General features: G+C 36.7%; 1 protein-coding gene across 21 annotated transcripts in view; it reads right to left on the bottom strand.

The window, feature by feature from the left end:
* The window catches only part of RANBP17 (RAN binding protein 17), a 370,153-nt gene that overhangs the window by 346,259 nt on the left and 10,104 nt on the right, over nucleotides 1-13,790 (bottom strand). For all 21 annotated transcript variants that reach the window (XR_016236455.1, XR_016236456.1, XR_016236460.1 and 18 more), the window contains exons 2-3: nucleotides 11,522-11,668; nucleotides 6,371-6,461 (exon numbers count right to left, since the gene is read on the bottom strand). Coding sequence is in view for 15 of the 21 variants with exons in the window: in XM_089336195.1 (XP_089192321.1) it covers nucleotides 6,371-6,461; nucleotides 11,522-11,668 (238 nt within the window). In the remaining 6 variants the exon portion in view is untranslated. The remainder of the gene's footprint in view (nucleotides 1-6,370; nucleotides 6,462-11,521; nucleotides 11,669-13,790) is intronic.

Below are 13,790 nucleotides of genomic sequence, written 5' to 3'. Positions count from 1 at the left end.
GGATAATTTGAGTATAAGAACAATGTCATTCCGTTTCAGTTTAGTAAATACCAATGATAATAAGTGAAACAATACAATCTCATTATTAACGGTCCAAATAATTAGGAAAAGCCATACCAAGAAGAAAAGGAATTGTTCAAGAATACACATGGGAGAAGAATATGTGTCACACGGGAGACATATGGGAGAAGAATACAAAAGAATATGGAAAAATCCCACACTGTTGTTAACAGAAAGCTATGTCCCAGAGGCTCTTTGAGTGTCAAATGGCTACACGACAATAACAATATTTAGCATTTAGGGTGTTAAAAATTACGAAGCACTTCCCATCAAACAACTTTCATGTGACTCTCATAGCAATGTGAACATACTGCCATTGTTTATTACCATCATAGGTTTATACACCAAAAATATTAAGGTCAAAGAGCTGAAGTGACTAGACTCAAAGTCAGTTTGTTTTGGTTTGGTTTGATTTTGTATTTGTTTATTGCTTCCAGATACTAGCCAAGCCACACATTTTAATAGTATTATTAAATTGAATTAGCAATTCAAAACTCTAAGTCCAAACTTGTAGATGATTTTTGGAGTTGTCAATCACTGGACCAATATTTAGAAATCAGCTCATTATGAGAAATTAATATGAAGTACATATTTATCTGGGATCAAGTAATAAATATGGCACAAAGTATATAAAAATATAAAAAGAAATAAAATATAATAAAATATATAAATATATATATATAAATATATAAAATATATAAAAAATATAAAAAGAAATAAAAGAAAGGGGAAAGATTGCATTTCTACTTTGGCCCCAAAATTTGCTAGCTAGCAGGTCATCTGTGAAAAGACTAAAGAGAAAGTAATTACCTCAAAAATGTTTTGATGGAAACAACTCCAAATTCCAAGAACACTTAAAAATATGAGCTACAATCTATGCCAAGAGAGCTAGCTTAATGATCTATTTGAGAAAAAGAAGAAAGATGGAGAAAGGGAGAGAATTAAAGGAGGGGGTAGAAATTTGAACTTAAATGCATTTTTGGTGAGAATACAAAATGATGCAGGCACTTTGGAAAACAATTTGGCAGTTTCTAGTTAACCATAAACTTATAATGCAGCAATTCCAGTAAATTTACTAAAGGTAACTGTACACTTAAAACAATATTATAGCATACAAATTTTATGTCAATAATTTTGTTTGAAAGAAGGGAAGAAAGGAGAGATGAAGAAAGGATTATATAAGTAACTAAACTGAAACTACACTTTCATTTGAACAGAAGATAAAATGAATAGCACTCCAGCCTAAGGGGGAAAAAAAAAAAACATAAGAAAAGGTACCAAGTCAGGAGTAAGATGGCATGAGGGGGAAGATTTCATGGGAAAACTAACAGGTTAGTACCAATGAAGACATAAAGGTCCCTAAACAAGGATGGTCCTTCAAAGGTAAGCTTATAAAGAAACTACAGTACTAGGCTAAGAAAATGATATTTCACTGATGAGCAATGGTAAGCCATTGTCAATTATACTAAAAAAGGTTAAAAAAAATGGTGTGGTGAACACAGAGGAACTGTGGGAAATAATAAGATATATAGACTAAGATCATATGATAAAGGATGGAGGATTTTGTATTTGATGTAATAAGGACAACCTGACTGTTAAGGCCATTCTTTGCATTGTCCATTCTAACTCACGTCAATCTTTCTACTGGCAAATCCCAGTAAGATACACCAGGTCATGACAAATATTCTAATCTATTTGCAGAAACAAGAGTGGTTAAGTCCAGCTAAAGAAACTAACATAGGAAACCAATCACCATTTTCTTCAAATAGTCTTGTAAATTTCTACTTTCTTCTTTTTTTCCCCAAAATTTCCCTTAATGATGCATTATTATTTTTTAAAAAAAAGTTTATGAGTACATATAATAATTGACTTACAATGTGATTATACCCTGATAAACTCATCAAAAGCTAAAAATATTGTAGCCTGAAAATACAATTAATATATACAACCTGCTAAATGTCATAGCTTGGCAACATAGGACATCGTATGTAGGACGTCACTTGTTGACCCTTGTGATTATGGGACTCAGGACTCACTGGGAGCTGGGACCATCTTTTGTTGTCCAGGATCTCAAGAGAATGTTGTACTGCAAATCACTAGCTCAGGAAAACTCAAAGTATGGTTTCTACAGAATGCACCTGAATTTCTCACCACTGCATAGTCAAAAAAAAATTGGCAATCAGACCATCCTAAGTTGGGGGCTTGTTTTTAAACAAGGCTTCCATTTAAGTTATATGAGTCAAACAATCTGAATATACCTATTAAAATTGAATCAAGGCCAGCGCCGCGGCTCACTAGGCTAATCCTCCACCTTGTGGCACCGGCACACCAGGTTCTTGTCCCAGTTGGGGCGCCGGATTCAGTCCCGGTTGCCCCTCTTCCAGGCCCGCTCTCTGCTGTGGCCAGGGAGTGCAGTGGAGGATGGCCCAAGTCCTTGGGCCCTGCACCCCATGGGAGACCAGGAGAAGTACATGGCTCCTGCCATTGGATCAGCGTGGTGCGCTGGCCGCAGTGCGCTGGCCACGGCGGCCATTGGAGGGTGAACCAACGGCAAAAGAAGACCTTTCTCTCTGTCTCTCTCTCTCACTGTCCACTCTGCCTGTCAAAATAAATAAATAAATAAATAAATAAATAAATAAAAATAAAAATTGAATCAATAATCTTCCAAACCAGAAAGTAACAGGCCCCGATGGTTCACTTTTGAAGTTTACCAAACATTTAAGGAAGAAATTATTCTGATTCTCTATAATACCTTCCAAAAGATAGAAATGGAGGAAATTCTTCCTAAATGATTCTACAAAGCTAGCATTACCTAATACCCAAATCAAAGATATTACATGAAAACTACAGACTAATATCTCTCATGTACATGGATGCAAAAATCCTCAATAAAATAGCACCAAATTAATATAACAAAGTATAAAGGAAATAGGCATTACAGCAAAGTAAGATTTATCCCAGGTGTGCAAGGCTGGCTCAATATTCAAAAATTAACATAATCCATCAAATGAAGACACTAAAGAAGAAAGATCACATGATGTTATCAACAGATGTTGAAAAAGAATTTACAAAATGCAGCATCCACTCATGGTTTTTAAAAAAAACTCAGAAAACTAGGAACAGAGAAAAATTTTTTCAACTCGATAAAAAATATTTATAGAAAAACCTACAACTAACATCATATTTAATAGTGTGGAAGCTTTTCCCGTAAGATAAAGAAAAAAGTAAGATATTCCCTGCCATCACTGCTTTCCAACGTCATAGTAGAATTCCTAACTAATGCAATAGGACAAGAACAGGAAATAAAAGGTATACAGACTACGAATGTCACTTTGCCCACAAGTGACATGACTATCTTTATAGAAAATCCAAAAAGAATGTACACACAAAAAAATCCTAAACTAATAAATGACTACAGCAAGGTTATAGGATACAATGTTAATATACAGAAGTCAATCATTTTCCTATACCAGCAAAAAAAAGTAAAACTTAAAATAAAAAAACACAATATTGTTTACATTAGCAACCCCAGAAAATGAAATACACTGGTATAAAAATAACAAAGTAAGTATAAGACCTATGTGAGAATAATTATTAAACTTTAATAACAGAAATCAAAGATCTAAACACTGACAACAACAAATGTTGGCAAAGATGTAGACCAACAAGAACTATCATTCACTGTTGGTGGAAATACAAAATGATACAGCCACTTCAGAAAATAGGTGGTTTCCTACAAAAATGAATACTCACTGTTTTATCCAATAATCATGCTCAAAGGAGTTGAGACCATGTCCACACAAAAAACTTTTATATATATATATATAAAATAAAGCTGTATATATATATATATATATATATATATATATATATATATATATATAAATGTTTTTAACAGCTTTATTCACAATTGTCAAAACTTAGAAGCAACCAAAATATCCTTCAGGAGGTGAATGGATAGACTGCAATACATCCAAACAATGAAATATCATTCAGCACCAAAAAGAAATGAGGTATTAAACCACAAAAAAAGTGGAGGTACCTTGAATGCCTATCACTAAGTCAAACAAGACAAGTCAAAAATCCTACAAACTTCATGATTTCAACTATGTGACACTCTTGACTCGATAAAAAGACCAGGGATTCCAGGAAAGGATGGATGAACAGCCAAAACACAGAGGATTTTTAAGGAGGTAAAGTATTTTGTACAACTCTACAATCATAAATATATGTCATTATACATTTCTCAAAATCCACAGGAGATAATCATGCATCAGTGCACCACTCTTGAGCAGGATGCTGATAGTGGAGAAGTGTGAGGGAAGAGGTATATGGGGACTTTATGTACTTTCTTTCCTAATTTTGCTGTAAATACAAAAGTGTGCTAAAAAAAAAATCATCTGTTTAAAATGCATGTGCGAAAAGTCAAATAAGAAAAATCATAAGTTGTATGTAGGTTTCTATTGTTTAAATCTTTTTTTTTTTTTTTTGACAGGCAGAGTTAGAGAGAGAGAGAGAGAAAGGTCTTCCTTCCGTTGGTTCCATTGGATCGCACTGCGACGATCCGAAGCCAGGAGCCAGGTGCTTCCTCCTGGTCTCCCATGCAGGTGCAGGGCCCAAGCACCTGGGCCATCCTCCACTGCACTCCCGGGCCACAGCAGAGAGCTGGACTGGAAGAGGAGAAACCAGGAGAGAATCCGGCGCCCCAACCGGGACTAGAACCTGGGGTGCCAGCACCACAGGCGGAGAATTAGCCTAGTGAGCCGCGGCACCAACCACACTGTTTAAATCTTTATTTCTTCTTCTTCTTCTTCTTTTTTTTTTTTTTTTTTTTTTTTTTTTGACAGGCAGAGTGGACAGTGAGAGAGGCAGAGAGAAAGGTCTTCCTTTTCCATTGGTTCACCCCTCAATGGCCACCACGGCGCCGGCCATAAATCTTTATTTCTAAAACTATACACTTCTCTCTCTCTCTCTGCCGCTTTCTAAAACACACATATAAGGGCATGGATAAATCCTTCTCCAGATTTTGTATAGTGCCTAAGACTCAGAGTGCTTAAGGAAATACCAGTCAAATATATGAGCAAATGTCATATCCTTATGTGATTTTGACCATTCAAATTTGAACTTAAACATTAATCATACATAATGCATTTTAATTTTCTGATACAGAAATATAAACCACATTACCATTGAGGCTGAAGAGCAAATCTATTTGAATCAGCAATCTATTTCTAATATGAACAAAGACAAAAAAAAAAGTCCCACAACTTAATAGAGCTTTGTCCATAAGAAATGCACTTATATACACATCCATCCAAAAAACCTTAAAATTACTGCTTCTGAAAAGTATACTGCTTCTTTATAGAATCAATTCCCCACTTGCACTAAGTACCAAGCACTATCTATCAATATACAAATCATCTCCCTGATAAATAGGAAACCTCTTTTGGATTTTTTACATCCATCCCAAATGATTTCAACACTGCATCCAAGATATTTTGGAAAGTTGACTTTTTTCCTGTCATTCAGTTGCATGCCACGTTAGACAATGGCTACGAGCATACATCCCACACAGATTCAATAGGCTTGAATTATAGTTCTTTTATTTCCTAGCTGTGTGATCTTCAGTACATGACAGAGCCTATCAAATATAATTTCCTCATTTGTAAAATTAAGATAACTCATAGGGGCTGGCGCTGTGATGCAGCAGGTTAAAGCCCTGGCCTGAAGCACCAGCATCCTATATGGGTGCCAGTTTGATACCTGGCTGCTCCACTTTCGATCCAGCTCTCTGCTACGGCCTGGGAAAGCAGTACAAGGTGGCCCAAGTCCTTGGGCCCCTGCATCCACATGGGAGACCTGGAGGAAGCTCCTGGCTCCTGGCTTCGGATTGGTGCAGCTCTGGCCATTGCAGCCAACTGGGGAGTGAACCAGCGGATAGAAGACCTCTCTCTCTCTCTCTCTCTCTCTCTGCTCTCCTTCTCTCTGTAACTCTGACTTTCAAATAAATAAATAAATCTTTAAAAAAGAAGATAACTCATAATTTTGTTTAGTGGATAAAATGAGAGTACAAATATTAGCAAATAGCATATATGATAAAACTGCTAGCTATTATTGTTTATTAAACTAAGAAAAACTTTTTGATTATATATTGTTTTGTATTAAGTAAATGAAACTTAGACACTCATCTTTAAAAAAAAGACATAGTCAAAAATTTCCAAGTCTGACAACAGTTTAGCACACTTAAAATGGACAAATTATTTTTAAAGTACAATTTGTTTTTTCAAAAAAAGCATAATAAACCACTTACTGATATCTATCCTCTGTTCAACAGGTAAAGGATTGACTCGGCTGACAAGCTTTGAAAGACATGTTGCTGCAAGGAGCTGAGCATAGGATGTCTGTAAAGAATAATTTTTATTTATTATTATCACAAATGAAATTAATACAAATTTTATGATTGGAACTTTTTTCTAAGCACTAATGAGAATTTTTCTGGTTTTCTCAACTGGTAGATGTACAATTGATAAAATATATTTGTTTATGATACATACAGGTAGACATACATAAACAATCACTCCTAAGGGATTGTTAATTGAGGCAGGTAATAGGTAGTTATCTCAGACAACAGCATGCAATCAGGAGAAATAAATGATTATGAGCAAGTTAAAATAAAACACTCATTCCACAATCTACACATTTCTGTTACTATTCTAATCAATGCATATCCATCTGGTCTCTGATTATCCCTTCATAATCATTTGCTTCACTCTTCACAGTGCTCCAATCATGACAGCCTTTCAGTTCTTTTCAATCCTTCCCCATCCTCACCCCTATGTTCCTTCATACCCGCATCTGACTACTCTCTCTGGTCATCAACTGGCTTAATAGTATATCCAAGCCCTCTAAATAGATGTTCATCCTTTAAAGTTCAGTTCAGTTATTAACCCTTAGGAATTTTTTGAAAATGTCCTCTCTTTTTTTTTTTTTTTTCCCTAGACCCAGAGGTTGGTAAACTATGGTCCATGGACCACATCCTGTCTGTTTTAGCACAGCCTCTGAGCTAAGAATGGTTTTTACAATTTTAAACAACTGGAGAAAAAAACAATATTTTGTGACATGTGGAAATCATGAAATTCAAATTTCAGTGTCCACAAATAAAGTTTATTAAAACAGCCACATCTGTACATTTACATATTGCCTATGGCTGCTTTCACATTATCATGGCAGAACAGAAACCATATATGGTACTCTTTGCTACCTACTGTTGTTGCTCAGAGCACCATAAACACAGTGAAAATAGTTCTAACTCCTCAGCACCTAGAATGCTATGGGTATTGCCATGACATGACATGTACATTTCATTACTACTAGAGCATATCCATTAAATCTAAACAAAAAGAGAGAAAAGTAGACTTCAAATGTCTACCTTTTAAGGTAAGCAGAATGTAGATTATTTTGTTACTGAATTAGATGGCAAATCAACATGCTTTTTATGCAATGGTACCATAGCTGTCCCAGAAGAATACAACATATGTTGACAATGTTAAGACTAAGCACTCACCATAATAACCTCAAATCACAAGAAATCAACATTCAGAAAAAGTGGAAAAATATACACAGAACATTTCATCACAATAGACTTTTTTTTTTTTTGGACAGGCAGAGTTAGACAGTGAGACAGAGAGAAAGGTCTTCCTTCCGTTGGTTCACCCCACAAATGGCTGCTACTGCCGGCGCGCTGCACCAATCCGAAGCCAGGTGCTTCCTCCTGGTCTCCCATGCAGGTGCAGGGCCCAAGCACTTGGGCCATCCTCCACTGCCTTCCCTGGCCACAGCAGAGAGCTGGACTGGAAGAGGAGCAACCGGGAGTAATACCCAGCACCGTAACCGGGACTAGAACCCGGGGTGCTGGCACCACAGGCGGAGGATTAGCCAAGTGAGCCATGGCGCCGGCCCACAGTAGAATTTCTTTACAAAAATTAAGTTGTAACCTAAATTTCAGTGGCTCATCTGTTTAACTCACCAGTCATGAATTAATTAAATGACTACTGCTTTATCCCAGCAGCCCAAGTTACACGTGCAGGGAGAATAAACTTCAGAGACTACTAGTCTTTTGTAAGAACAAGTGCCTTCAAAGAGTTGAGGACACTGATGCAACATTAAAAGGCAATTTATAAAACAAGACAGATGATTTGGAAGGGTTCTCCTTAGCTCTTAATGAATGGACAGATGTTACTAACTTTGCTCATAATGTTAATACTACCACTATTTGCTATTTATTCTAGAAGTCAGTGTGAGGTGACAAGTGAATTAGCCTCTATGAAGAATTGATGTAGAACTTGAGGCCTTGGGAAAGCAGATATGGCCCAATTGGTTAGGCCCCTGGACCCACATGGGACACCTGGAAGAAGCTCCTGGCTCCTCGCTTTGGATCGGCACAGCTCCAGCCGTTGTGGCCAATTGGGGAGTGAATCAGCAGACGGAAGACCTCTCTCTCTCTGCCTCTCCTTCACTCTCTGTGTAACTCTTTCAAATAAATAAATCTTAAAAGAAAAAAAAAAGAACTTGAGGACAGAAAATTTTCAAAGAAGCTGAGGAATCATCAATCTAAACTGAAGTAGAACCTGTTAAGATGTTACATTGGTGGTAAAAACATACGGAGCAGAAAAAAGCTTACCTAGACAATTTTTAAAAAGCTTATATAAAAAAGTAAGATGTATAAAACCTATGGTTATTCATTGTGCTAGTCATTTGCAGACATTTTGTAGTAAAAAATTTTAATCTATAATAAGTTAATGAATCAGTGGTGTTAACAGTGGATTTCATTCACTTTTATGAACTTATCTTCAGTCTGTGACTTTCTTTCAGACACAGAAATGGAATATCCTGACTTGCCTATCACATAATGGTTTAATAGATTATCATTGTAATGTCTTACTGCAATTTTTTTTGCTCAGGGCAGATACTAAATTTTTCTGAATGAGAAGAACAAACCTTTATGTTCAACACTAAATGGCTTTGGAAATAACCTTTTGCTGAAAACTGTCTCTTGATGAATTCAACCTAAAATTACAAAACTGCCTAAAAGACAAACAGTTCTCAATACTTAATAAATAGAACTCATACTGCAGTAAAGTCATTTAGATAACCAACACTGTTTGAGTTGCAAGTAACGTACAGCTGCTTTATATATTCATACACTGAAAAGTTAAAACAAGTAGTGAGACCTCAATTCCCAGATATATTCTCTGGGCACCAACTACAGTTTCAGTAGCAGTTTCAGACCCTGATGCAAGTATAAAGGAAGTTTCCATAGTTCAAAATCCATTTAACTGTACAAATGAGGAACCTCCTCCTAATCTTCGTTGGAAGTAATTAATCTGAAATGTAATGACATGCTAAAAGGCAAATATCAAAGAAGATTTAATAGAATTCTATAAATGCCTTCTAAGTAATGAATACACTTAATTGAAATCATATGCTCAAGGACTGATATTAGTATTCAATAGTACCTATCTTTGGGAAAAGATACGATATATGTAAAATTCCATTATACATTAACAAATGAACATTTGCAAACAATGTTGATAGGAAATACCAATATGAACACCGATTAAGCAAAATGTTATTCCTCAAAGGATAGTTTTTTTGTTTTTTTTTTTTTTTGTTTTGACAGGCAGAGTGGACAGTGAGAGAGAGAGACAGAGAGAAAGGTCTTCCTTTGCCGTTGGTTCACTCTCCAATGGCTGCCGCGGCCGGCGCACCGCGCTGATCCAATGGCAGGAGCCAGGAGCCAGGTGATTTTCCTGGTCTCCCATGGGGTGCAGGGCCCAAGCACCTGGGCCATCCTCCACTGCACTCCCTGGCCACAGCAGAGAGCTGGCCTGGAAGAGGGGCAACCAGGACAGAATCCGGCGCCCCTACCGGGACTAGAACCCGGTGTGCCGGCGCCGCTAGGCGGAGGATTAGCCTAGTGAGCCGCAGCGCCGGCCCTATTATTTTCATTAGAAGATCTCTTATAGGTGCCGGCGCTGTGGCACAGTGGGTTAACACCCTGGCCTGAAGCACCGGCATCCCATTTGGGTGCCAGTTTGAGGCCCAGCTGCTCCTCTTCTGATCCAGATCTCTGCTATGGCCTGGGAAAGCAGTACAAGATGGCCCAAGTGCTTGGGCCCCTGCACCCGCATGGGAGACTCGGAAGAAGCTCCTGGCTCCTGGCTTCAGATCGGCACAGCTCTGGCCGTTGCGGCCAATTGGGGAGTGAACCAGTGGATGGAAGATCTCTTTCTCTCTCTCTACCGCTCCTTCTCTCTCAGTGTAACTCTTTCAAATAAATAAATAAATCTTTAAAAAAAAAACTCTATAAAAAAAGTTAAATTAACTTTTATTCAATCATTGTAGTCTGAATTTCATCAATAAAATCATGCAAATTTGTTTTCTCTTATTATGGATATACTTAAGAAAATATCTGCCTATTGGCCCACATAGCCTAAAATAGTTACTAGCTGGTCTTTTTCAGTAAAATTTGCCTTCTAAGCTCTAATTTTAGCATAGTGCTCACCATATCATTTCAAAGCTCTTTATGTATATAGCTGTTCCTTTTCAACTAAACAATGAGCCACCTAATTTATGAACATAAACCAAGTAAACAGTACAGTGCCTTTAAAATCTTCAAAGTTTTACATTTGCGGCCAGCATTGTGGCATGGTGGGCTAGGCCTCCGCCTGCGGTGCCGGCATCCCATATGGGTGCCAGTTTGAGGCCCGGCTGCTCCACTTCTGATCCAGCTCTCTGCTATAGCCTGGGAAAGCAGTAGAAGATGGCCCAAGCCCTTGGGCCCCTGCACCCACATGGGAGACCAGGAAGAAGCTCCTGGCTCCTGGCTTTGGATCAGTTCAGCTCTGGCCAGCGGATGGAAGACCTCTCTCTCTGTCTCTCTCTCTGCCTCTCCTTTTCTCTCTGTGTAACTCTGACTTTCAAATAAATAAAATATATCTTTAAAAAAAAGTTTTATATTTAAGTCTTTACTAAATGATTGCCTAATGAATGGCTATGTATCTAGAAGGGAGGTAGGCAAGAGCTAGTCAGCATTCTTCTGAATAATCTTTTTATGTTTCAAAATTAATTATAATCTGCTCCTTCCACCAAATCTTTTATAAAATTGTTAGGCAACTTGCTATAACTGTGATTTTTGCCCATTAACATGAGACATAAAAATGGCTAGAGGAATCAGAAACTATTTCCATTCACCCTTACTTCCACCTCCTCACTCTTCATTTAGTTTGCTTCGCAGGCTTTTCAATTCTTCCCGTGATTAATCTCTTTGATAATGAAATAAACTACAGTAAAAAGACAAGTGTGAGCGTCTATCAGTTATCACTGCTACACGCATGAGTTCGTTAACACTGACATGCAACTACTGATCTTTCATGGTTAACTGCTGTTATCAAATACTTACTGTTCCTTGTTCTAACAGAAGTTGACACTTGCTGAGACATTCCGGGCTGTCAATAAGTTCCAAGAGTGCTTTCTCAGCCTCTATTCTTTGTGTAAGATCAGTCCCTATGTAGAGATGAGTACATAGCGCTTCCAATTCAGCCAAATTCTTGAGGAAAAAAAAAAAGTTTAACATTTAACTTGAATAAAAAATTAACCACATAAGGCAAATTATGCAAATATCATGCCTGTATGATATTTTTCAATATATATTTCAATATTTAACAGAATATATACTATATCATATACTGTATAATATATATCATACTATATTATACTATATTGTATAATATAGTATATATTATATATTATATGTATAATATATTATTATATAATATATATAATATATTATAATATATAATATTATGTGTTATATATTATATAATATATTATATAATATATATTATATATATAATACATACAATATAGTATAACATATACTATATTATATGCAAGTGTAAATTAAATTTCCATAGTTCACAATCCATTTAACTACACAACTGAGGAATATTCACCTAATCTTCAATTGGAAGTAATTAATATGAAATGTATAATAATAAATAACTATATAGATATATGTTTCTTGAGCTCCAACTACTTACTAGGAGACACAGGGGCAAACAAAACAGACACACTTCCTACCTGATTTATTTACTTAAAAATTAACAATTCTGGGGCCAGCGCTGTGGCTCAGTGGGTTAATGCCCTGGCCAGCAGTGCCGGCATCCCATAAGGGCGCCGGTTGAGACTCGGTTGCTCCACCTCCAATCCAGCTCTCTGCTATGGCCTGGGAAAGCAGAAGATGGCCCAATTCCTTGGGCCCCTGCACCGGCATGAGAGACCTGGAAAAAGCTCCTGGCTTCAGATCGCCGCAGCTTCGCCCATTGCAGCCAATTGGGGAGGTGAACCAGCAGATGGAAGACCTCTCTCTCTCTCTCTCTCTCTCTCTCTGCCTCTCCTCTCTCTGTATAACTCTTTCAAATAAATAAATAAATCTTAAAAAAAAAAAAAACACTGACAATTCTGTAATGAAAAAGTAAAGTACATACAGGGAGGACTTGCTTAATCCAAGGAGTTAGGAAAGGTGTACCTAGAAAAATAACATTTATGCTGAAACCTAAAAGAGTGAACCAGATGAACAAAAGACTAGAAGATATTAAAGGCAAAGAAACAGCATTTCCCAGGGTCCTATAGGAGAATGTAGTCATTTCAAAGCATTAAAAGGTCAGTATGGCTGGTAAACAAGCAGTAAGGAGGAGAGACCAGATGAAGCTACAAATGGGTAGGGGGAGTGATCATACATAAGTTACAGGTTAACTGTAAAATTTCAAATTTTAAAATTATAAAAATATCAGTTGTCCCATCTTTTTTTGTAAATACATGCTGATTTGGGGCTTGTAAACTAATGACTCACACTGCTACAGATAAACTACTTCACGTTTTCAGGAACTATCACTTGACCCCATGATATTTCCAGCACTGTAATAACTAGTTATCATATTGCAGCTCCTACTTGATTAGCACAAAGACTAATTTATTTTTTTCATAAACACAATCGTCTGAAGATACAGACGCAACAGAAATAATCTGGAAGAATAACTTTAAAATGAGGAATGTTCATTTCAGTTTAGAAGAATTTTTGCTAAAGGCCTCTTTACTAAAACAAACTATTTCACGTTGATTTTAATTAGAATTATTCTTTAGAGGTTAAAAATAGTGGCACAGATTTTAATATCATGCAAGCATGTAAAAAAATGACCATGCTTGAAAAAATCCTTTCTGGTCTGATTTTGTATTACGACCTTACAGCTACACTAGTCTACATATTCCCTCAAATACATATACTTTCTCCTAATAGAAATACACAAGTAACACTGAAATGAGACCTCCTCTATCTCCCAGTATTCTTTTTACTTCTATCTTCTTTTAGCTCCTTTACAACATGTTCCACTTTCCTATTCAGGACACAGCCCACTATCCTAGACTTGGTAATTTTTTGCTAGCATGAAAATAGAAGTCCAAAAGTGAGTTTGCAAATGGATTAAAATATAGGATCTCAAATAAGCCCCATTTTGAACATTTCCCCCACCAAGACTGGCCAAAGTCCAAAACCTTACAATGAGGGTATCTTCAAAAGTTCACGGAAAATACATATTATTTTAAAAATAACTTTTTATAATTCATTTTTATTTACTTAAAAGGCAGGGGTTATGGAGAAAAATCTTCCATCC

This window comes from Oryctolagus cuniculus, chromosome 6 (genome assembly GCF_051225735.1).
Source record: "Oryctolagus cuniculus isolate XC-2025 breed Fujian yellow rabbit chromosome 6, ASM5122573v1, whole genome shotgun sequence".
Taxonomy (NCBI): Eukaryota; Metazoa; Chordata; class Mammalia; order Lagomorpha; family Leporidae; genus Oryctolagus; species Oryctolagus cuniculus.
Note: the sequence above shows the minus strand (reverse complement) of the source record. Positions and strands in the feature narration are given on the sequence as shown.